This window comes from Haplochromis burtoni, unplaced genomic scaffold, assembly GCF_018398535.1.
Source record: "Haplochromis burtoni strain Fernald_Lab_line unplaced genomic scaffold, NCSU_Asbu1 Contig_814, whole genome shotgun sequence".
In the NCBI taxonomy this organism is placed as follows: domain Eukaryota; kingdom Metazoa; phylum Chordata; class Actinopteri; order Cichliformes; family Cichlidae; genus Haplochromis; species Haplochromis burtoni.
In genome coordinates this window covers 129,265-154,540 of record NW_024583175.1, presented here as the reverse complement: position 1 = coordinate 154,540, position 25,276 = coordinate 129,265, and the positions used below count along the sequence as shown (strand labels likewise).

The window sequence follows — 25,276 nt, the reverse complement described above, 5'->3', positions numbered from 1 at the left end:
TTAAAAAACATTTTGCTTTTAAAAATAACATTTGTTTACCCGTCGCAAATTTTGACATGATGCGTAATAGATGCGACCCGGAGGAGTTTTCGGTTTGGACCCATACTGCGCTTGCGCAATGATAGGAGTCCTTGGCTGCTCGGCCTGCTGTAGGTTACGGATCCAGTGAGAGTGCACCGACAGAATGCAGAGCTGGACACAGTTATACCGCTCCCTGGCCACGGTAAGCAGTCATATTATTTTCGCGATAACCAGTATGCGAAATCCGGATGTGTCGTAAACTGTCCTGCGTGCTGCAGATCTAGAGGATAGGGGAAATTTTAGACCTGCGGCCCGCACCTGGCTAGCTACTCGGCTAACAGCAGAAGGCGAACCAGACTGCACTGGAAAAGACATGCAATTTGGAGTTGTTGTGGTTATCGATGTCTAAACACGTTGCTTGGTTTTCAGTTGATGTTTTTCCTATTCATATACCTTTTTCATTTTAATTCGGCATGAGTTAGACTAACAACCTTCCCCATATTTAAACTAAATCACGACTTTTCTGGTTAAATATTGCCGCAGTATTTTGAAGTAAAACCTGCAATGAAAAGAAGCGTGATATTTGTATTCTGCTAATATTAAAGGGGCTTAAATCACACAAAGCTAGAAGAAAAGCATCTAGGTTCTATGACTTTACAGTTGACATTTCCCACTCTGGTGTCGTGTTAGCTCGCTTAGCTGTTTAGCAGCGGTTGCCTAACTCATAATTTATGTCGTAAGCTCAGCTGTTGTCTCACAGCTTCACGGCGAGCATCAGATTATTCCGAATTGTTTCTGGGCTTTTAGAAGCTTTGTGACTCTATAACACTTAAATAGTAGTTATTTGCTAACTTGGTAGTCTGCTAGAGGGGAAAGTTTCAGAGTTGCTGGTGGACAGGCTGAGGGTGTCCTTGCTGAGAGCTGGCACTGCAACAGCAAACCAGCTGAATGTGGTACAATTCCATAAAAACAAATTCAAATGTTAGTTTAGTAGTTGAGTTTGCTCCTTCGTGACTCACTAGGCTTCACTATCTTAGTATGCAGAAATTATTAAGCAGCAGATTACGGAAGTGAGAGAAGCCACTGAAGACAGATGCTTTTAGTTTGCAAAGTTGGCTTGTGATGCACTATAACATTGTTTTGTGTTGCATTGCCTAGTTGTATTGTGCATGCGTATTTTCTAACTGTGCATTTCGTTTGCTTCACAGCGGAGCCACCACCTGCCCTGCAAAGTGCACGGAGCTGCAGCGCTGTCTGTTCGTACCTACGCTGACAAAGCAGCAAGTACGATTGTGCTGTAAATCTTATCATAGGACTTTATTTGTGGCACAGTGTTTACTGAACTTTAGCCACATGTTTGTGCGGTTTGATCTCTGATGTTTGTATCAAAGCAGTCTCATAATTCAGACTTGCAGAGAGTCTCGGGTGCTGGATTTGGGTGGGGATAGGACTTCATGGGCTATGTAAAGAGGGGTGGTAGAGAGCTTGCATTAAAATGTTCATTTACATACACCAGACCTTAATCATGTAGTTTTCTCTGGTGGTGTAAAGTCATGCTAAAAGCTGCTGTGTTGCCTCTCTGCAGTTGATGCAGACGTCACAGTGGTGGGCTCCGGTCCAGGAGGCTATGTCGCTGCAATCAAAGCTGCACAGCTCGGCTTTAAGGTAACCCACCTGCTCGACAGATATCCTGCTGTCTAAATCCCACAGATGGTCACAAGTGGAAGTTTTTGGTGAATAATGTATCCCCCGTCTCTACATTTGTTATTTTTGGACAGACAGTGTGTGTCGAGAAAAATCTCACACTCGGCGGGACTTGTCTCAATGTCGGCTGCATCCCCTCGAAGGTAACAAACTGCTTTTAATCACCACAAATTCACAGGTTTGTTTGTAAGAGGTTTGATCAGTATGATCATTTTACAGGAAGGAGAGATACCAAGGATGTTTTTATCTTGGGTTTGGTTTCTCTTTCAGAACTTGTACACCTTACGTATAAAAGTAATCCAGTGATGGTTTTCTATCCATAGATATATTATAAAGGGCAAATGCTTCCATGGAGCACATTTGAGTAGTAGAGCCAAAAATTTTGCCAGAAAGAATAGCAGCACATACCGGTAGCATCTTTTTATTGTCTTGATGAATTCAAAAATAAGCCAATACTTTTGGATTTATCCAAGCAGAGTGGGAAAAACATTTTCCACTTCATAATAAGGACTAAATTTCACAGAGAGAGGAAAGCAGAACAAACTTCACCTAAAAATAACTTTTCAGTTTGGTGATGAGCACTGAACGTAAGATTGATTAAACTATATTGAGTCCATAAAATGATGCAAACGTGTATAAAATCATTCCTCCAGCTGAATAAGCTGCTGTTTTGTTTCTGCAGGCTCTGCTGAACAACTCCTACTTGTACCACTTGGCTCATGGGAAGGACTTTGAAAGCAGAGGCATCGAAAGTAAGAATCACCATCAGGCTTTAAAGAGACGTTTTGTACATTTTGTGTAGTTCACTGATCCTTAAAGGGGGGTCATTTCCAGTTATGTGTTGTAATTTTGAGCTCTAGTAGAGCTTTGCATGATTCAAAGTTCAAAATAATCCTTCTTTATGTCATAGAGGTTTTTGTGCTGCCCCTCAGTTAATCCTGTCAGAAACAAGCTGTGTTAGCTCCCCTCGCTTTAAGCCAACCAACCCTCTTATGATTGGTTTGACCAGCAGTACATGCTCTGTGTGCCTGAAATGACTACAGTAGAGAAATCCATTGTCTTTAAACCTTTCACGTAGATTTTTTTTTAGCCAAGATTACACTGAAGGTCATTATTTGCAGCATTAGCCATATTTAATATAAGCATATACGTTATTATAACACTTGTGTCTGTATTCCTTAGTACTGGATACTGATGGCATAGAATGTGTGTTTTCGACAATACACTTTAATTGAATGTAACTTGTTTTTCCATCGGTTTCTTAGTTTGACATTTGTGACCGCATTGACAATAAAGTCTTTGTCTTTCAGTTTCAGGCATCTCGTTGAACCTGGAGAAGATGATGGCTCAGAAGAGTGGGGCGGTCAAAGCGTTGACTGGAGGAATCGCACATTTATTCAAACAGAACAAAGTCAGTCTTCCCTCTCTGCATTAGTGCTGGTTTACACAGATGCTACATCTGAACCACTTTTAACAGTGTCTGTGGTGTGACATCACTCCCCACAGGTTACTCACGTTAATGGTTTTGGAAGGTTAACCGGGAAGAACCAAGTGACCGCCACAACAGCTGATGGTACAGAGCAGGTCATCAACACCAAGAACATCCTCATCGCCACAGGCTCAGAGGTCACGCCCTTTCCAGGCATCCAGGTATGAGTATTTGTGACCTGTTCATACTTCATTTCACTAGTTGCAGGTTTTTTGCTTGTTGTATTTACCAAAGGGGGTGGAGGAGGCGAGGAAGGGACATGAAGAGAGGAGTCAGTGCTGCAGGTGTCTAACAAAAGGCGTCCTCGTCTCAAGAGCCTTATCATATCTCACACATGTCACCCTCCTTTCACCACTCCATAAGAACTCACATGCACTTGATTTTTAAAAGATAATTCTGGGTTGATTTTTAAAAGAAGTGTGTTCAAATATGTTTCTTTAGATTGATGAGGAGACCATCGTGTCATCGACAGGAGCTCTTTCCCTGAAGAAAGTACCAGAGGAGCTGATTGTGATCGGAGCTGGAGTCATCGGGGTGGAGCTGGTCAGCATCACTACAGACTGATTCACCCACAAACACATGATTATGTCGACTACATCGGCAACATTTCCTGCCTCAGCTCTGTTTCTTTAGAAAGGCGAGTTGCACTTGTCAGACGTGTTTTTGTCCTGCCATCCTGCAGGGGTCAGTGTGGCAGCGTCTGGGTGCCAAGGTCACAGCGGTGGAGTTCCTGGGCCACGTGGGTGGTATGGGCATCGACATGGAGATCTCCAAGAACTTCCAGCGCATCCTGCAGAAGCAGGGCCTCAAGTTCAAGCTCGGCACCAAAGTCATGGGAGCAACCAAGAGGCCCGATGGCAAGATCGATGTGGCGTGAGTGGAAAAACCAGACTCAGACTTTCAGGACTCTCTTTGATGCATTTTCTTTTGGGCTGTTTTACACCCATGTGCTATCTAAACTCATGAAATTTGAAATATGGCTGGGGAGCTTTGTCATGTAACCACGTGGGTATTATGTGTGTTTCAGGGTGGAGGCGGCAGCTGGAGGGAAGAGCGAGACTCTGACATGTGACGTGCTGCTGGTCTGCATCGGCAGACGACCTTTCACCCAGAACCTGGGCCTAGACACTGTCGGCATCGAGCTGGACAACAGGGGTCGCATCCCCGTCAACAACCGCTTCCAGACCAAAGTCCCCAGGTACCACCGAGCTCATGCTGCCAAATTTAAGCTAAAATGAAGTGATTGAATCTCTGAAAGCAGACATACCAATTTGGTGCATCCTCACCAGTTTACCCCTGCTAAAATTTTGTCCAATTTTAAAAATATCAAAATCTCTAAAAATAGTAAGCACAAATAGATTAGTGTAACAGGAGAAATAAAGTAACAAGTCTGTTACGAAAAGGCCTTTGATCGCGTCACTGGGATGCTCTGTTGCTCTGTAAGAGAACCTCTATGTATTTATGTAGCTGCTGAAGTCCTGGGTCAGTAAATGACCCAGACCAAAAAAATAAATTATATGTATCACTCCTTGCAAAACACGGCTCAGTGACATTTGTTCCCCCTTTGCTTCTTCCTCTCCTCTTTTAGCGTTTATGCAATCGGTGACGTGGTTGCCGGGCCGATGTTGGCCCACAAGGCCGAGGACGAGGGCATCATCTGCGTGGAGGGCATGGCGGGCGGCGCTGTGCACATCGACTATAACTGCGTCCCTTCAGTCATCTACACGCACCCCGAGGTGGCCTGGGTGGGCAAGAGCGAGGAGCAGCTCAAAGAGGAGGTGAAAGTTGGGAAGGTGTTTGCTTCCAGCACGATGGATAGCCAGCTCTCTGGGTGCAGCGTTGTTCTTATAGGGCAACTGAAGGAAATGTCACTAAATCATTGTAGCAGAGATCATGCACAAAGTAGCCATGCAGCTTAAAGTGCTTTAAATGTAAATATGTGTCTCTGTTAAAACTAAGCTGCTTCAGACATTGACATCGGCCACCTGGTGGTGATATTTCCCAACATTTCAATCCAGATCCAAGCCAAAAGAAGGGTTTCATCCTGATTGTTTGTGCTTATTTATATTGTACAAGTGACAAACACAAACGTGACAGCCATGAAGCGTCCCATAACTACGGAAAAATGTGTGAAAAGTGCAACATTTAAAACTAATATTTCTGTGTCATTTCACTTCAGTCTGAGTCCTCCTCTCTTCTCCTCTACAGGGTGTCCCGTTTAAAGTGGGCAAATTCCCCTTTGCAGCCAACAGCCGAGCCAAAACCAACGCCGACACCGACGGCCTGGTGAAGATCCTCAGCCACAAGGAGACCGACAGGATGCTGGGAGCTCACATCCTTGGATCTGTAAGAGTTCATCAGCCTCCTTTGGACCCGCGTTAGCCTTAAATGTAAAAACATCTGTGTGGGTGGACTGGGTGTTAATGGGCTCAGACTGTCTTTGTAGAGGATCATCTACCCAATCAAATAGACATTGAGCACGTGGGAGGATGATGATGATGATGGGAATCGAGTGTTTACAGCTTTGGAGTGTTTATGTAGAATATCAGCCTCCTATGAAAATGGAAGTTAACGGTTTGTGTGTCTGTCTCATTACTGCATCTGTCCTAATAAACACTAACCCCAGACAGACGCATGCGAGTGCTGTAAAACCATCAGGCTGGCTCTCGATGAACACACTTCCCCGTTAATGACCTTTAACTGTGTCAAGGACGAGACATCCATGTTTGTACTGCTCAGATTAGACTTACAGTAACTCTGAGGCGACAATAAAGCAGATATTTGTCAGTGCAAAGATCCGAGGAGTGCAGGTGGACTGACTGACATTCATGGTGACCCTGTTCCACGGAGTGTCCAGATCTCTGTTAACATCTCTGTCAGTCCTTTATGACAGCGGTCCCCAACCCCCGGGCCTCGGACCGGTACCGGTCCGTGAGTCGTTTGGTACCGGACCGCGAGAGTTGAGGCTCAGGTGTGAAATGTCTGGTTTTCAGGGTTTTTATCAGTTTTCAGCGTTATTTTGTTATTGTTTTTATCGTTAACTCGGTTTTCCTGCGTCTTTTCACGTGTGTTATGAATAAATTTTCTTTTTTTCGGTACCGGTACTAGTTTTATTTTGTTGTATTTATCCGCAACACCTTAAAGGCCGGTCCATGAAAATATTGTCGGGCATAAACCGGTCCGTGGCGCAAAAAAGGTTGGAGACCGCTGCTTTATGAGACCAGAAACGTCTTAGTGGAACACAGCTTTCCTTAAAGCTCTGTTACATGCACAATTACGTTTTTGTTTCATGTTTCTGAATGCGTCTCAAACTCCCCCCTTAAATTTGCTGGACAGTCTTAGACAGAAGATTGGTGCAGTGAACCCATGTGTAAAAAAAATAAAATAAAAAAATGGACATGATCCCGATCAAGGGACTGTTTTTTCTCAGGCAGTCATTACCTTTCCATCACAGGGATAAGTGCCTGAATTAAGTGGCCAAGTTTGCTACTGTGTTTGTCTTGCTGCGCATTTGATTGTAATTACCTGACAAGTAAAATTGCTTGCTGGAAAGTTAATTGTTGTAACAGACCATGTGAAGCTGTTGCTGTTTACAGACCTGCTAAACCAGACGCTGCTGTGTGTTTCTCTGCAGGGCGCAGGAGAGATGATCAACGAAGCTGCTTTGGCCATGGAGTACGGCGCCTCCTGCGAGGACGTCGCCAGAGTCTGCCACGCCCATCCGGTGCGTTCTCTTTATCACACACGACACAGCATAGTGCACATGCACAGTTCTTAGTTTATCTTGTAGTAAAGATATGAGAAATTACATGACAAATGATAAGTCCTGTTGCACCGTGACCTTTTTCAAACGCCTTCCTCTTCGTCCTTCTCCTGCAGACGGTGTCCGAGGCGTTCAGAGAAGCCAACTTGGCCGCCTCCTTCGGCAAAGCCATCAACTTCTGAGCCGCCAGCCGCTGTCGCACCTTCAGCGGACATGACAGCGGAGAAACAGAAAAGCTGCGTGTCTGCTTCAAAAACCTTCTGACTTTGACCCACCTGGGATCCTCGGTGTTCATCCAGACTGTACCAGTTTAGCTCTAAAGTTATTTAAATGTTCAATAAAATCATAAACGGGTGGTTTGGTGGGTAAATAAATACTGACTGCTGTCAGGCTTTTTGTTTTCCACACGTAGTTTAAAAGCTCTCAGCAGAGCATTATGCACTCATTTGCAGGTCAGAGAGAGAGATATGAATATTATTTTGGCTGTTTTGTTTGTGCAAGCAGACGGGGATGTCTGTTGTTTTACAGCATGGAGGAATTTAACACATGTGATGGGTAATCAGAGCAGGAAACTGGAGCTGCTCGAAGATTCACATCTGCATGTTTTCAATTTTAAGATGGATTTCTGGCTCATCTCAAATCGGTGACTTCATAGCTGGTGTGGTGGTGGTTAAGTTTATATTTCTTTCATGTTCACTCCGACTGATGTCACAGATTTGTGCAGAAACAGATGTGTGATAAGAATGAATGTGGCTCAGCTGCTGCTTCCTGTGTAACTAAAGTACTGAAGGACTCTTAGGTCAACATCAGCTCACATTTGGAGGGGAGCTGTTGATAGTTGCCGGGTGACTGTTTCCTACTCAAATTACTCTGCTGTGATTCGTTCTGGCCTGTATCTCACCATCTCAACCAATAAAGGCAGTTAAATCAGACACTGCTGTGTAGCTTCATGTGCCGACATTATTTTTGAAGTAACTTTCAGTGCAGATAGCAGCTCTTACACTGGATGATGTAGATGGGCAATGTGAAACTAAGTTGGGGGGGGGGGGATAAAATTTAAACTTTATGTAGTGCATTTGGAAACTGATCTGCAACAGGACCATGAAGTTAAACTGAGAGATGCATCTGGCCCTTCAGCTGATGCATCTAGCCTCATCAGAAATGACATCAGTGGCTGTCAAGGCGTTTTTAAAGAAGTGGGACGGGGTGCACAGGCTGAGGTATGCCAAAGTACACATGAACCAGACTGAAAATCAGTGGCAGAAGATCTGATGGAGTGATGGATCCAAATCACCGGAGGACAGAGAGTCTACAGCCATCTGTAAAAGATCAAGGTGCTGTTATGATTTGGGACAGCATTTCAGCCAGTGATATAAATGGACTGATTCTGATATAGCACTTTTCTACTCTCCCAGAGTACTCAAAGCGCTCTATGCTACATTCACCCAATCATTTTCTTATAAACTGAGGGCTTCCTAACTATATTCATACTCCCATGGATGTAACTTGGGATTATTATATTGCCCAAGGATTCTTGGCATGTAGACTGGAGGAGCCTGCTCACCTTCAGATCAGGTGACGGGCTCTACCTCCTGAGCTACAGCCACCCCAAATGTTGGAGATCTTTTTAAAATTTATTGAATTATGCACCCAGAAAAGTACCATCAAATTTTGATAGACCATGGAATCCCATCTGGAAAACATCTGATGGGGAATGCCATCATTTTTCAGCATGACAATGATCCCAAACAGCATTAAAAGCAGTAAAAGTACCCACCCAAATCACCCTGGGTAACATGCTGAATGAAATGATTAGTTCATTACCAGGCCTCTGGAAACCTCAAGACATGTTGAGGAGGTCATTTAGCCATTTAAATCAGCTGTGTTGGATCAAGGACACATCTCAAACCTGCAGGACACCGGCCCTTGAGGGCTGGAGTTTCCCACCCCTGGATAGAAAAACACAGTGGGACACTATCAGGCATGGATCGGCCTCCTCAGAGCCCAACATTATTAAAGCAGTGGGGAATCATCCTGACAGATAACCAAATACAGCCAACATCTTTCAACAAGCCGGGAGAAATATTCCTGAACAGAAAGCCGCCTAAGAGAGTTCAGGTTGTACTGAAGGATAAAGGTATTGACTTTCAAGCTCATTGGAACTGTACACAGAAAGGAAGCGTGGCTCAAGCCTGCGGCACGGTTATGCTTAAAAAGAGTTTTAGGAAGGTAAGATCTCAGTCTTCTTCAGTCTTCTTCATTTGTCCATGTTGGACAAGCGTTTCTTTGTCTATGGTTCCCTGACATCATCTACGTTATATTGAACAGCAACATGTAAAATTAAAGGTAAAGTAATAATTCTGACACGGGTGCAGCTGATAAGTGGATCGTGTGACGAGCAGAAAGTGTGATGACTCTAAATAGCCTCCTGTTAACATTTAAAACTCAAGACATAGACTGTATGTACTGTAGCAAGAGTGGTTATTATGGTTAAAGTTGAAATGTCAAAGATCATGAAAGTGCGATGATAATAACACTGATTCATACTCATCTTCTAATAACTGATCGATCGTATTTGTCCAGGTGACAACAGCAAGGTTAATAAGTTATTGATTATAGTTGTCTTGGTATGCAGCCCCACCTACTTTTAGTTTAGATCTTCTGATTTCGTGGGGCAGCCAATCAGAGCTGGCTTTAAAGGACGAAGGGCTTTAACAGCTTCAGACACAGGACGAACTGAGGGGAGCTTGGCTCAGAGGATTATTATGAACTCTGGATTATGCAAAGCTACTCTTTTAGAATGGAATCCTTGTCTTTCTTCAGCAGCATACAAATAAACATCCAGCGGCTCTAGTGGTAAAATCATCAGAGCATCTTAACAGCTGAACTGCAGCTCACTGAACACATTTTGCTGTTTCAGTAACATGTAGCTGTTTTTGCTGCTGGATGACGCATGTTTTATTTAAGTAAGCAGCATTTCACTAACTCCACCTCTGTTTAAACTCTGACTACTGTTTCTGTGTGTGTTCAGCAGGTGTGGCGGCTGCTCCAGGTTGAATTAGCCACGCTTGAGGAGTCATAGACTCTGCAGGCTCGAGCTGTTTAACAGCCCCGTAAACAACTGGAGAAGAAATGAAGTAAAAGAAGAGAAAAGTCCTCGTTACACTGGGGTATTGTTGCTGCTTCTATTCTTCTCTTCTTCTTTTTTTTAAATTTTGTGTTATGTGACTGTTTGAGTCTCAGGGGAAATGTCAGTGTTTGATAAAGTCCAATTACGTTTGTATCAGTTGCAGAAAATAACAGACACACTCACTGTTAGCTGGATTCGCCCATCTTTCTTTCATTTCTTCTCTCTTGTTTCTGTGATCGCCTTCTTTACTTTTTTGTTCTGGGATCTCATCGGAGAATCTGGGATGTGCTTTATGTCTACATTCTTAGTTTACCCATAAATTATTTTCTTCTCTGATTTTGTCTCTTAAACTTTCATCTTGAAAGCTCGACCCATTTCATTTCTCTCCTCCTGTTTCCTTTGCTCTTTTCTACCCTGCTCTTGTAATTGTGTTAGTTTTTTCTTTATTTCACCACTCACACTCTTCTCTGTCTCCCTTTTCTTTCTTCTATTTGTTCTTTTCTCTTCTTCTTCTTCTCCATGTAACCCTCCCAATATCATAAACTTTCCCTGTCCATGTCCTTTCTTCCTTTGCTTTTCCTTTTTTGTACTTTTTTTTTTGTCTTCGTTTCTTGCACGTCTCTAAATCTTCACATTTTGTCACACTCCTTATGCAACTTTTCAAAGATTGCTTTGAGACATATTATAGAATATTTAGAAATACTTCCCTTTCAATAATAGCAGAACAACATCAGACACTAGTTATCTTGTAAAAAGGTAATCTTCTTGTACTAATCTAAGTAATCTTTCAGATTATTAGGACACAGCTGTTCATCCTATCTGCTAGAAACTTGTGAGTCCTGAATAAGTGCATTGTTAAATTTGAGCCTGTCTGGATGAGCGGTTCTCATACTCTGGCTAACCTTTTTTAACTGTTAGAGAGACTTCTGCCTTCCCCAGACACAGGCATGTTCATCATTCATTTACATTAATGAATTCCTGGAACTCTTACATCTCATTTTAACCCTTGAAACTTAGGGCCAGACTTTGACCCAAACATAAACCTAATTCCAACTTTAACCCTGAGATCAAATCTTAACTCTCAGACTGATCTTTGACGGAGCGAGAGAAAAGGCAGTGTTTTAGCTTCCAGAGACTTTGGTCACTCTGACTATAACTGGGCAAGATTTAATTTAGTTTCAGTTATTGTCCTCACTTTCAGTAGCCTCCATGATGCCACTCCGTGGTTTTGGACTGTTCATTTCAAAGCTTTAATATTTGTGTTTTAGTCATCACCATGGTCTTTGTTGGAGTCTGAAGCTCCATATTTGCCTTCATCTGAACAACTGTGTCTCAAAATAGCCCAATAACTCACTCAGTGATGTTTAAAAAAAATCATCAGCACTGTTTTTATGAAGTGGGAAACTATCCAAAGTCTGTTTAAAAAAAAAAAAAATGTAACAGGCTGTGAACATGCTTTTTAAATTCGGTAACATTTGTCACCAGCCTTGTGCAGGGACACCTCCAGCAAATTTTGGGGGGTGGCCGGAGCCCCTCTGGCCCCACCTTGGTGGCAGCCCTGGCCTCGTGTCTGCTAGAGGAACAGCAGTTTTTAAGGCTTCAGTATATTCTCCTTTCAGTGATGTCACAATAATCATGAAAGACGGCAAACTTTAATTGCTGACAGACGGCCATGTAGTCTGTTATGTCTCTTCAACAAGAATTTTATTTATTATCATGTAATTGGACCTGCATGTGTGCTTATCAAACTAAAAGAGCTGTACTGTCAGATCCCTTTATAAACAACGATAGACTCCCTGGAGCTGGAGCTACGAGTTTTGTTTCGCCAAAGGGAGTCTATCGTTGTTTATAAAGGGATCTGTCAGTACAGCTCTTTTAGTTTTTCAGCTTCAGTCGTACAGTAAGTGGACTTTTTGCCACTAAGCACTTCCACAGTTTAAGTATATAGATTAGAAGAAGGCCTGTCCCCTGGTAAATCCTGGTTTTGAAGCTTTTGTTGTGTTTCCCCTTCTGATTACGGGGAAAACAGAGTGGATGTAGCTGGAGGGAGGAGAAGTTTCCTCTCTTTAATCAGCAGTTTAAAGATTGTTTTTAGGAAAAGTCCCTTTGTTAGAGAGTCCGTCCTTCCTCTTCAGTTATTCTTCAACAGAACTTTTTTTTAATCTGAGTGGTAAAGCACGGAAAACTATCAGCCTTCGCCAGTCGCCTGTATGGACTGAGCAGGGATGTCAAAATTTCTGTTAAATTCATCATAAGTAAGTAAAATACTTCTTTTATCCAAATTTTTTTTTTTTTGCCTTTTTCAAATCGTTATGCTTAGTGATTTCACAAGAGATGTGATCATTTGTATGACAGGATATAGAGAATCCAATTTTTAAGTGCTTGACCCATAATAGAGAGCAGAAATCTTTCTTTTTTGTTTGTTTGTCATTGTTTAACTTTGATGATTAGCAAGGATCCTGCTGGTGCTTAAAATTTATTTCTAAGCACTGAATTTGTTCTGTTAAAATAAGGCCTGAATTAATATTAAATGTTTTAACTCAATCTTTCAAACATTTCAAAAATATTAAGCTGTATCTCTAACTCAGAGGAATTTATCTTTCTTTTCCTTTAAGTTGAGTTGTTGTTTAATTTGTTCATAATTTTCATTCTGAGTGGCAAAAAAAAAGGTTTGTTATTGTTTTTAAAGTCTTAAATTAAATTGCTTTAAGCTGCAGAAACCCTGCGATGGTCTAAAACACTAAAACACTTGCTAAAACAGTTCTTTAAACGCTGGGTAGCGTACATGCAAATAGTTTTAATGGATCGCCATTAAAACTATTTGCATGTACGCTACCCAGCGTTTTAAGCAACATGTTTAAAAAAGTTGATTTCCAGGTTTAATTTTAGGGTGAACATTAGATCACAGACTATGAAGGACTAACATCAGGATGAGGAGTTGGGCAGCAGAAGTAAATTCAGTATGTATGCCTGGCTTTTGGGTATTTCTACAAAGAGAAACAGTACTGAAGCATTGTGTGGAGTGCTGTTATCGGAGCATGAATCAGACCGTGGTTTAATGTGCTGCTGCTGTTTGTTCATGGTGGAGGGCCGTAGTTGGAATTCCACTCAGTCATATCAGCAGAGTTTGATGGCTCTGATGTTTGTTGAAATTTGTTTTACGTCACTGTTGCTGGGAAACTTCCTTTAAAGTCCAAAAATATCTCAACACTGAAAAGTTTTATGGGTTAAAAGGTGATATTTTGACCAGGTTGTAAAACCATGGTCTCTCTGTAATCTGACCACAGGGTATCACCAGTGGCATAGTTACAAATCACTTTTATAAGATTATAGTGCAGTGGCGAGTTTTGAATATGTTTAAGAACAAAATCAACTCAGTGTATAAATAAAAGGTCAGGATTTCTGTTAACTATGCTTTCTTGGAAGATAGCAGGCGACTTTTCACCTCAGGAACCAATGAGCTGTCGCCTGTCACACCCAATCAATTGCAGCAGATGGCTTTTTAATATTGTAGGGTCTTTACCATACAATATAATGTAACAAGAATGTGGAAATCAGGTCTTTATGGTCAAATAGCTGCTAAGAATCCACGACTAAGTGAAAGCAACAAGCAGAAGAGATTTGTTTGGGCCAAGAAAGAAAAGGAATGGACATTAGACCAGTGGAAATCTGTGCTTTGGTCTGATGAGTCCAAATTTGAGATTTTAGGTTCCACCCACCGTCTCTTTCTTGGACTCAAAAAAGGTGAATGGTGTCTACATGCACGGTTCCCACCGTGCATGCAGACACCATATTTCTGTCAACATTTCCTAAGAATCCTCTTAAGGCTGCACTCATCGGTGCTTCCTGTGCCCCTTTTCCTGCCACAATTTAAATTTTTATGTTTAAATCTCCATTAATTATGCTCCAGTACAGCGCTCTGTGAACAGCCAGCCCTTTCAGCAGTGGCTTAGTCTCCTTGTGGAGGGTGATCATCGCTTAATGCAGGTCGCTTAACATTTAAATGGACTCTGCAGCCCAACTAACCCAGTGCTTGATTTCTGTTCTTACTACCAGTAAAACAGCCTTAACTTTGATGGTTTATTTTAGTAACAGTACCTCGTTAAGTTGTAAAGGATGTGGCTCAGTGTGTTTGTGTGTGTGTGTGTGTTTTTAAAGTGACTGCATGTGCATCATGCGGTCACTTTGACTATCTATCAAGCCTGTGGTAATTTGAGGGAAGCCATTCCCTCCACTTTTCATTAAGCACAAAGGCTGAGAGACTTTTTTGTTAACACATGTAAACATTTGTCATCTCTTGCTTCCAGAAATCTTCATCCTCTTCATCATGTCTAAAATCCTTCCACCACAACATTCTTCCCATGTGAAATCTAACTTGTTATCAAAGGCAAAAAGCTTCACAGTCACAGATCACCCCACCACCCTCATCTCCACCACCTCCACATATACTAACACCACTGCCGACCCAGCTGTTGCCTTCATCAATGGCCTGCTCGACCGGATACCCTGTGAGTAATGAATTATTTCCCAAGTAGCCAAAGGATAACTAGAGTTAAATATGTGTTTTGATCTTGTCAGGTGAGCAAATAAGTTAGATACAAATGCTAGTGATCTCCCCCTGCTGCCGATGAAAGACACAATGATGAGAAGGGTCTCAATAATAGCTTCTTTCCCCTTCTCCCCAACCAGTCAAAACAGATGGCTGCCCCTCCCTGAGCCTGGTTCTGCTGTATGCTGTGTCTTGTAATATAAGATGCCTGGGTTTAGCTGTTATTTGGAACGTGTCTTGAAATTTCACTAAAACTTAGATGCTGTAATTTCTACTGCCTAAATGACCAACAACAACACAAACAAGAGCAGCGCACAAACGTATTGTTGCACATATTTTTTTATGATAGCACAAAGTTATTACATGTATACGATGCTCTGCAAAGTTGTGCATAGGCTCAGTGCACAACCAAGCTAGTCTCTTATGTCATCGTTGTTGATGTCCTCAATCTGAACCCTCTGCAATCTGAATATGTCATTTTTCTGTTAATTGGTCTCTGAAGACTCGGTAATCAGGAGGCCAAGAAAATGAATATTTGGAAATGCATCAAAACCTATCCTTATTTTCAAAAACATCCGTTTAACCATTCTCCAAAATCTAGAGTCAAAGTTATCACTAATGATGACTTTGATCTCAGAGGCTTAAAGTTAGTCACACACAAAAGTGTGTCATCTGCATAGAGTTGTACGATTTAGAGACGTAGCTGCTTCCAGAGTGTTTTATCTCCAGTCTTAAATTATTCTCTTTAAACTACATTCTCAACATACTCAGTCAATTAATATTATGTCCAAAGAAATTATTTATATTTATCTTCTGATGAATTATGTTTTGTCCATCTTTTAGCACTGGGACATCAAAGGATTTAAACACTGGTACTATTTGTCACTGCAAATACAAAGAAATAATTTTAATGTGAACTGAATGTGTAATCAGTTTACCATTATATCTAACTCTACCATAAAGCTCATATGTTCAACTTTTAATCAAAGGAACAAATATTTTCATAGATTTTCAATGAGAATAAAATGGACATTTTGTTTACAGAATCAGTCTTTGTTGGTGAGATAATGTGGACTCGTCTTATCTCCACAGTGCCTCGATGGGCGATCTACACCATCTTTGCAGCTGGCGGTCTGCTGATTCTGCTCTGCTGCCTGTGTGTCTGCATCAAGTGCTGCTGCAAAGGAAAGAAGAAAAAGAAGAAGAACGAGCAGATCGATCTGAAGGCGGTGAATGGAAAAACAACCACAGCCCTGGTGAGTGGCAGAGGCCAGAGTATCTGATATAAATTTGACTGATACACAACACAAAAACATAATGTATTCTATTGTTTTTTTATTTCCACTGAACTGATTATAACTACACACTACAGACTACACATAAAAGCTGGAAATAACCATTGGAATGTCTCACGTGTTACTTTTCAGCATGCTAAGGTATTCCTGGGCTTTGCCAACCCTCAAGAATTCCTGTGAAAGACCTTGGTTAATGACAGGCTCCTTGTAAACTGGACAGATATTAGTTGCTGAACAGTTTAGTTACTTTTTGGGTCAAGAAACAACTGGTCAGAACCTTTGACTCGATTTTACTTTTGATAGGTTTGAAAGCGCTCAGTGAAATAACTTTTTGGTAACTGCGAGGGTCGATGCCACTGACTCATCTGTGGAGAATTTACTTTACAGCTGTGCATGTGCCACAGGAATGACTACTCGTTGTTGGGTCTCCAGTTGCCCATGTCCACAACAAAATACAATCAAGGTGTTAGGAACTGGCACGCACAACCTGTATTTTTACGTCACTGGGAACATGCGGTTGGCACTTTAGAGAAACCGTTGAGTCAACATGAGACTATGTTAAATAAGACCTGACACTAACAATTAATGCCATAAACTCATCAGGAAAATGTTCACTTAAGTTATTGATCAAGTAGAGCAGTAGAGTAATTTTAGCATAGTTCCAGTGACCCCTGCTGTCCTTTAGATGTAATGCACACTAGGACACCACATGACTTTATTTTTCAGACTCAAAGAACAGACTTGATGTTCTATGTTGTGTCGTTACTCTGGATTTATTTGGTTCTGGGTGTGACATAATTTTATTTTTTAATTAAAAGTATACAACAGTTTTAGTTTAAAAGTTTAACATGGCTTTACCCCCGAAAAGGCTTGGACAGCTAATGTGCTTCCTGTGCTCGTCTGACAGGTTCAGCCAGATGTGGCAGATGTTGATTATGGCTCAACCAAAAAGCAGAGAGGAAAGCTGCTCTACTCTCTGGAATATGATGGGCCTCTGTCTGAGGTGATTAAATGAATGTCTAATTGTTTACCTTTCATGCAGCGTTGCACTTCTATAATGTTGCATTCTTATTTTAAACATTTGAATGTGTGAAATTTGTTCAGCTCCTCTTTAGTTTTCAGCTGTGGTATGAGTCAATATCCATCTGTTTCCTGTCGACCTTTACAGCTCAAACTGGGGATCAAACAAGCCAGCAGCCTGATGGCCATGGACCTCGGAGGAACCTCAGACCCATATGTCAGAGTCTACATCCTCCCCGAAAAGAGCAAAACCTATGAAACCAAAGTGTTCAGGAGCACGCTGAACCCTGTCTTCAACGAGCAGTTCACCTTCCAGGTAGGACCTGATGACTTGCCCTGTTTAGTTGCATTTGCTTAAAAAACAGTTATAATTAAAAATTGTTGTGTATGTGGTGAATTATTGAAGTTGAACGTCAATGCTGCAAATCCTCAAAAAAGAAAGAGCTTCCAACCTTAGTTATATGCCCCCAGCTACCAAAGTCTACCCTCATGAAGTCGACAGCTGTGATGAAAGTGTTTGACTTTAACCGGTTTTCCAAACACGAAATCATCGGCGAGATCCGGGTGCAGCTCTGCAATGTTGATTGGAATCACATCATCGAGGAGTGGCAGGAGCTGGAAGCACCCGCCAAATTTGAGGTTTGCTTTCACACATTTCCTTATTCTTCATGGTCCAAGTGGTGGCATCTAGGAAGGATTTAATCAATTTTTGTCGAATGTATTTCCATATTCTTTAAGGATTCAGTTTCCTAATCCAAACCTCTTGTGTCATTCAAAAAGAAAAAGCAGTCATGTTGCTTCCTGGGACCAATAGTTGGATTAATGGCAGGATTAACAGTTTTTCAAGCTTGGTTTGTTTACTCTTCTCTTCATACTGTCAAAATCTATTCTGGTTTTTTATACTATACCCCAATACATTTTCTTGAGACACTAGCCTGTAGCGGAATCACTGACGCATCCTGAAACTAATTTCATTCAACTCAAAAATCTCAAAACAACCGATTTACACTTCCTGAAGGATCTGTCCCGGGACCTCTCCTATTAATAATCTACTTCCTCTTGGTCTCTTCTCTTTTGTAAATTTGATATTAATTTCAATTTTTATGCTGATGACACCCAGCTTTACCTGTGCACCAAACCTCCCACCCACCTCTCTCTTTCGTTGCCTCAAGGAAATCAAATCCTGGGTCTCCAGAAACTTTATCAGATTGAATAGTGTTAAAACTGAGGTCCCCCTCATTGGCACCAAATCCAGGTTATAAAAAGGTTCTCCTTTCTCCGTTCCCCCCTCCTCTCAGGTTAGAGTCATCAGATGCTTTCTCCTACCAGACATCTCCTGCCTGACTCTCTCCACTTTCAAATCCCAACACATTTCTTTAAAGTGACTTACTCTTTCTGACCATCTTCCACCTGTCACATGGATCCTCTGTTCTTAATGATTTTTATATACTGCATATTTGTTTAATTCACTTTGACATTTTTCTTGGCTTTTTAAATTTTTTAAACTCTTCTAACCTTGAATATTTTGAAAGGCACTTAAGATAAAACGTATTATTCTTATTTTTATACTTGTTAGTAACATTATAGGTTTTGCAGGTTATCCAAGAGGAATGTGAATATTATTTAAATCATTGTGTACTGTCACTAGCACAAGGCTCTCATAATGGGTGGTCACTTTCTCCTTCAGCTTCCTCCTTTTATTTGCATTTTTATTCATTTCAGTTTACTGAAATATATCAGAGCTGATTCAGTTTGTCAGAACTACAGATTTCTGTATGACGTTTGTGCTACAGGAAGAAAATCTAGGAGAGATCTGCTTCTCCCTGCGCTATGTTCCCTCTGCCAGCAAGCTGACTGTGGTAATCCTGGAGGCCAAAAACCTGAAGAGCATGGATGTTGGAGGATCCTCAGGTCAGACTGAAACGGGATCTTAATCAAAAATGTAACTTTTCAAAAACGCTCCAGCGTGCTAATTTACAGCAAATCCAAGAACACATTTGCTCTCCATTAAACCAACGGGTGATCACTGGAGGTGTAACAGAAGACAACACTGCCTCACAGTGGTTGACAGCAGTAACTACAGAAACACTGAAGATGGGAGAAGTTTAGTCATTTCCATCTTCATATTGTGGGAGCTGTACTCGACTACAGCAGCTTCGTTTATCTTACACTGAGGTCTAATGCATCTTATCATAATTTTTTAGCTCCTCCCCCTTTAAACAAACTGTCTTCTTAAACAGGTTTGAGCAGTAATGCTTAAGTGCTGACCATGTTTAATTTAAACATCTAGCTGTATATTTATTTAAAGAAAGCCGTAACGGATTATCTTAACTAAAAGGATGATTATCTAAAATTTCTTTATTGATCCAATTCAGACATGATTGCATCAATACTGTTACAGCTGTTACAATATTCATGTTTCTTGATTCCTGCTTACCTTATTATTTTACCCCATTAATTCTTCTCAGGTATTTTATGCAGGTATCATGCATCTGCATGAAGAAATACAGTTTATAGGTGCTCCGAGTGACTTTCCTCCATGCTGTGTTCGTAGATCCTTATGTGAAGATGCAGCTAGCTCTGGACAAAAGGAAGTGGAAGAAAAAGAAGACGTCTATCAAAAAGAAGACGCTGAGCCCTTATTTCAACGAATCGTTCGTCTTTGACGTGTCACTGGATCAAATCCAGGTGAGTGTCACGACATCCTGGCTGAAGCAGATCTTTAACAATATTTGAGACGATCTGAAACAATAGACTGGTCATTGATATTAATTTTACATAAACACAAAACATTTTAACAGTAATTCTGGAGACATTTTGTGATGATGGTTTAGAATATAAAGAATATATATCAGCATAGATCCTGGATTGAACTAACTTGAGAATGTTTTCCTCTTTCCTGACATTTATACTTCTGCACTGGCTGACGCATACACTGTGTCAATAAAAATAAAATTCAACCTGCTATTTTTCCAGTCCTGGTCTAAGTGGTTACATAATACATGCCACATTGTTGAGAAGGGAAACAGACTCCTGCCACTTTCACAATATGTTTGATAATTACCCTTTTACTGTTGTTCTGAGTGGCTGTGATTTTCTGATGAACATGGCGCACACACTTTTGTAAACCATCACACACTGAAGGCTTTAAGGTTTTCTACCTCTGGTGTAGGGATTCAGCTCCTTTCTCAAAGAAGAGCCTAATGCAGCCTAACACATAAAGGGATGATCCTCAGCTGTATGCAGTGAGGGAGGCAGCTTTTTAGTTTAACACGGTTATAAGACTGACACTTATTATAAGCACACAGTCACACTTGAGGTATCACATCAAACTAAAAAAAATGGATTGGTGCATCCCTGTGGAAAAATTTACTTCACTTCTGTTCAGTTTTATTTATACAGCACCAAATCACAACAACAGTCACCTCAGCACTATATATGTTGTAAAGTAGACCCTACAATAATACATAAGAGAAAAAACCCCAAATCCTATGACCCTCTGAGCAAGCACTTTGGCGACAGCGGGAAGGAAAAACTCCCTTTTAACAGGAAGAAACCTCCGGCAGAACCAGGCTCAGGGAGGGGCGGGGCCATCTGCTGTGATTGGTTGGAGGGGAGAAAGACAGCATAAAAGACATGCTGAGCCAGAGGTTAATAATAACTATTGATTACATGCAGAGAGGTGTATAAATACAAAGTAGGTGAAGAAGAAACACTCAGTGCATCATGGGAATCCCCCAGCAGTCCACACCTATTGCAGCATAACTAAGGGTGTCAGGGTCACCTGGTCCAGCCCTAACTATATGCTTTAGCAAAAAGGAAAGTTTGAAGCCTAATCTTAAAAGTAGAGATAGTGTCTCTCTCCCATATTAAAAACTACCACTTTAATGCTGCTCTGATAGTGAGGCGACTTTAAATCTGAATCTCTTTCCTCAGAGGGTGAATCTGGTGGTCTCTGTGTGGGACCATGACGCCGTGACCAGGAATGATCCAATAGGGAAGATCTACCTGGGCTGCGATGCCACGGGGAACCAACTAAGGCACTGGGCCGACATGTTGTCCAACCCGCGACGGCCGGTGGCTCAGTGGCACAGCCTGCTGTCGGCCGAGCAGGTCAACTCCACTCTAACCCTGAAAAAGAAAATCCCCATCCCCAGCAAAATGAAGGAAAGCGCTCAGCAGTGGTACCCTAAATGAAACCATTTAAAAAAAGGAGAGATTCAAATATTTTTGATAACCATTTCTCCCTTTGTTCTTCTGATATGGAAATTATTGAATAAGATTACTTTGTATTATACTGTATATTAAGATTTGTAATTATTATTTTTTGGTATCAAATCAAAACATGCTAAAATATATTTTCTAACATTTATTTTTGCTTTATGAACACAGTTTAGCCTCTGTAAGATAGCTGTACTGAGTAATACAGTTAGGTCCATAGCTTCAGTACACACTTTCCCTCAGTACAACAACAACATGGTGGATTTTAAATCAAACAGTCAATATGTTCACTCATTATTCCAAGACAAATGAAGTGGATAAAAGAGTTGATTCCAAGTCTTGAACTTCTGAATGAGCCTCATTCAGTAAATGTTTTTACCCTGTGAAAGACACGAGCTCGCACGTGAAACTTCTGCCAGATTCATGACGAGTGGGCACCGGCATCGTTTGTGCTGGCTGTCTGCAATCTGCATACCATCACACTTATTTCTCTATATAAGGAAACAAGTTTATCTCAAAGTGAAACGGGGAGTGATGCTGCTGTAAAAGAGGGAAGAGGAGGAAAGCAGGAGAAAGGCTGACATAAAAAAAGACATTTTTTAAATAAGATTATTACTACTAATAATTACTAATTGCAATTCAGTCAGTATAAAGGTGTGTTTTTCTTGTGTTTTGTAATATAACCAGAGCTTCATCATTTGTTCATGCATGCAGTCTGGGGCATTACTATATTTCTTCGTACCGTATGAACAAAGGTACAAAAATGATAACAGCTCAGCAGCACTGTGAACACCATGCAAGACAACTGATGGTTGTGGAATTCTTTCTATGGTTAAAAACAACAGCTTTACAACAGCTTACCAAGCCAGGACCACTCTTAAGGAGGCAGGAGTATCTCTGTCAAGGTCTACAAACCAAAGATGTCTTACTGAATGGAAATACCGAAAGTTTAGGACATGCTGCAAAGCACTGGGTGGCACTCAAGGCTATACTCTGTGATCAGACTCTGACAAAATGCTACAAAACCGATCGGACTACATTTTACAGTGCAAAAGGATGATGATACAAGGCTGACTGCAAAAGAAGCGACCCACGAGTTTGTCAAAGCAAAGAAATGGGGATATTCTTCAATTCGCCAAGTCAGTTACCCGAGCTCGATTCAGCAGAGCAGCTTGGGTGTAATTCCTAAACACTTAATGCAATATTTTTGTTAAAGCCGTTGGATTAAAGCTGAACTTCTCCACTTCAACCACATCTTCACTGTTTGATTTCAAATCCCCTGTAGGCAAAGGCAAAATTGCAGTTGTTGTGCCGGTTTCTAAATACTAATGGACCTGGAAATGCATATCATTATTTCTTATGTAAACACACTGAAAGTGAAATGTATTTTAGTCTACAAAACACAAACAACTCTATATGTTTTTATTAAGAAAAGATCTTGTTAACTTTCTACACAGTTGGAATATGATCTAAAAGCTAGAAACAATCGTTTATGGACAAACAAGTCTGAGACTCTCACTCGTCTCCCCTGACAGACGACGACTCAAACAAAAACTGAGCTCAATCAAGCCGAGTTCAGCAGGTGCCTTCTCCTGCTGGCTCAGGCCTCCAGAGACCGTCCTCATTAAATGCTCTGTGAATGCACAGCTCAGTGCATTCACAAAACGGGAGATTTTCACTCTGTCAGCATCTGATGTTAAAACATCAACTACGATGAGCCTCTGTTGACTTGAAACTTTGATTTCATAAGCAAAAATGACCCTACCTCTAATAAAGTTTGAAAGCATTGGAAGATACTGGCTTTGAGTGATATAGACGCTTCAGCTACAGATTGTTTGTTTGTTGGATATTTAATGTTTCTCCAGGATCAGCTGAAGCAATATGGCTTCATGATGTAAGACGATGGGTCTAAAATGGATTCAGGCTGCTCTGTGGTTCCTCAAGACAAAAAAGACGCCATCATCTCGCAGCGTTTCAAACCTAAACCACAATCGGTGGAGTTTAGCTTATTGCTTACAATGCTGAATACAAATAATTATTTTAAGAGGATTTCTTTTTTCAGAACTTTCAAGGGAACTTCAGAAAACGTTCCCTGAAAGTTATTTCGGGAAACCTTCAGAGCACCTTCAGGGGACCTTTCTGAAGGTTATGCTGCAAAGCTCCCAAGACCTTACGAGGACCCTAATCTCAACAGTCCCTTTTAAAGGTGCACTATGGCGCAGAGCACCTGGAGGACCTTCTGTTGAACTTCTACAACCCTTCAATCCCAATAGAAGCTTTGTTATGTTGTCACATCGTCAAAGGACCTGCCTTAATGTTCTCCGGTTGTGTGAAAAGCCCAGAGGGCCTTCAGAGAACTCAGTAGTATTTTTTGGAGAACTTCAGGGAGCAAGAGCTTGTAGGTTCACAGGGAAAAGGAAGAAAGATCCTTATCAGAGTGGGAACGAGCTCAAGAAAGTCACCCCAGATTGACTGATTAATTTCTTTCGTTCATCCATCCATCCCCCTACAATCGCCACTTACTTTCTCCTTTGCTCTTGTCATAATTACCACAGCCGCTAGAGTGTACCATCACAATAAGCTTCAATAACAAATGATCTACGGGCTTGTATTTTACTGGTCAACATTATATTGCTGCTCCTGATTTACAGGAGGCCAGTGAAGGCTCAGCAGACCTGATAGGGACGAGCCAAGAAGCTTGGAAGCTCTCTTTGAAATGTAAATGTCACCCACTTAAGGACACACAAGAGCTTCTCTCCACTTTCTGTCACCTGCAGATGACACTGAGATGACAATGGAAGGACACATTTGTAGTCTGAGCATTAGTGATTTTATTCTGTCTCATTAAAAATAAACGTTAATGAATACCGGGAACATCAGTTGAAGGAATACAAGTTGGAAAAAAATATTGCCGCACATTTTTTAACTAACCTGTCATTACTAGTGCAATTTTCTGTTAGGGCATCAGCAGCAACAGAGCCAGCTGATGAAGCTGATTAGGCTTGGCCTGGGTCTGGGTCTCTGGAGCCCCTACAGGTGTTTCCTGGGCAAAGATTGTTGCTGAACATACTGGACAACACCTCACATCCCCTAAAGGACCTACCGGTCAAACAGCAAAGTGTGTTCAGCAGCAGCCTCCTTCAACTCTGCTGCAATTACAACAAAAATCTTACTCACTCCACCTAAAATGGGGGATTTGTGTCTTCTCCGAGCAGCGATCTTTCACTTGTTAGACGAATTTGCAAACCTTTACACCAGGGGTCCCCAATCCCGGTCAACGAGGGCCGGTGTCCCTGCAGGTTTTAGATTTCATCCTGGGTCAACACACCTGAATCACATGATTAGCTCATTACCAGGCCTTTAGAGAACTTCAAGACACGTTGAGCAGGTCATTTATCCATTTAAATCAGCTGTGATGGATCAAGGACACATCTAAATCCTGCAGGACACCGGCCCTCCTGGACTGGGACTGGGGACCCCTGCTTTACACTAAGCCACTAATGCAAGAACTCTCTCTCTATATCTTAATGTAACATCATGCAGTATTTTGTCATTTATTCCTTTTTTAATTACAGTGGCTTCTGTGTATTTACTTTCCTTGCTTTATCTCCATCATGCCATTTGTTGTGTTTGTACTTGGTATGAATTTGCTCTCTGTTTCACTTTCTCTCACCTGGTTGAGCAGGTGACCCATGTGCTGAAGTACAGAAGGCTAGATACCTGGGTTTGAGTGTCTGCCGGGCTGCTTCCTCTGTGTCATTCTCCTGCACTGTCTCACTACACTTTCCTATCCAATAAAGGTAATAAATAAATGAAGTTAAACAAACAAAAATTCTGATCCACAGGAGTCAAAATGGGACAGCTTTTATATTTTAAATGATCCATTAAAGGGTTCCTAATCTGCTTCAGACTCACCTATAACGTAACAATTAAACTAATGTAGCTCTCAGAATTTTGCTAAGGGGCCTCGAGTCAAAAACAATCTTCTTTTTCTTATTTTGTGTCAATATTCTGTTCCAGTGGTGGACATTCGTGCTTATTAAAATCACTAACTGGTGATGAATCCCATCCCTTTTCAGTAATA

General features: G+C 41.3%; 2 protein-coding genes and 1 long non-coding RNA gene across 5 annotated transcripts in view; 2 read left to right on the top strand and 1 right to left on the bottom strand.

Moving 5' to 3' along the window:
* Positions 1-95: 95 nt before the first annotated feature.
* On the top strand, positions 96-7,909 carry dldh (dihydrolipoamide dehydrogenase). Its single transcript, XM_005950595.2, has 14 exons — positions 96-223; positions 1,230-1,305; positions 1,607-1,686; positions 1,800-1,868; positions 2,408-2,477; positions 3,036-3,136; positions 3,232-3,375; positions 3,656-3,757; positions 3,897-4,087; positions 4,242-4,412; positions 4,803-4,992; positions 5,423-5,560; positions 6,849-6,938; positions 7,094-7,909. Exons 1-14 carry the CDS (start codon positions 185-187, stop codon positions 7,157-7,159), a joined length of 1,527 nt encoding a protein of 508 aa, XP_005950657.1. The 5' UTR covers positions 96-184; the 3' UTR covers positions 7,160-7,909.
* A 2,069-nt stretch (positions 7,910-9,978) lies between these two features.
* On the top strand, positions 9,979-24,499 carry syt8 (synaptotagmin VIII). Of its 2 annotated transcripts, XM_005950598.2 has the most exons (9): positions 9,979-10,147; positions 14,415-14,615; positions 15,749-15,912; positions 16,859-16,954; positions 17,120-17,287; positions 17,443-17,610; positions 18,765-18,882; positions 19,526-19,659; positions 20,908-24,499. In XM_005950598.2, exons 2-9 carry the CDS (start codon positions 14,435-14,437, stop codon positions 21,166-21,168), a joined length of 1,290 nt encoding a protein of 429 aa, XP_005950660.1. In that variant the 5' UTR covers positions 9,979-10,147; positions 14,415-14,434; the 3' UTR covers positions 21,169-24,499. The 2 variants fall into 2 exon arrangements, with proteins under 2 accessions (XP_005950660.1, XP_042071686.1); XM_042215752.1 differs by lacking the exons at positions 9,979-10,147; positions 14,415-14,615 and adding an exon at positions 11,952-12,362.
* Positions 18,880-25,276, bottom strand: part of LOC102303647 — an 8,956-nt gene continuing 2,559 nt past the window's right edge. Inside the window, exons 3-4 of one of the 2 annotated variants that reach the window (XR_001335880.2) lie at positions 24,913-24,979; positions 18,880-19,551 (exon numbers count right to left, since the gene is read on the bottom strand). This is a non-coding gene — a long non-coding RNA (uncharacterized LOC102303647). The remainder of the gene's footprint in view (positions 19,552-24,912; positions 24,980-25,276) is intronic. The other variant, XR_006053321.1, reaches the window with a different exon arrangement.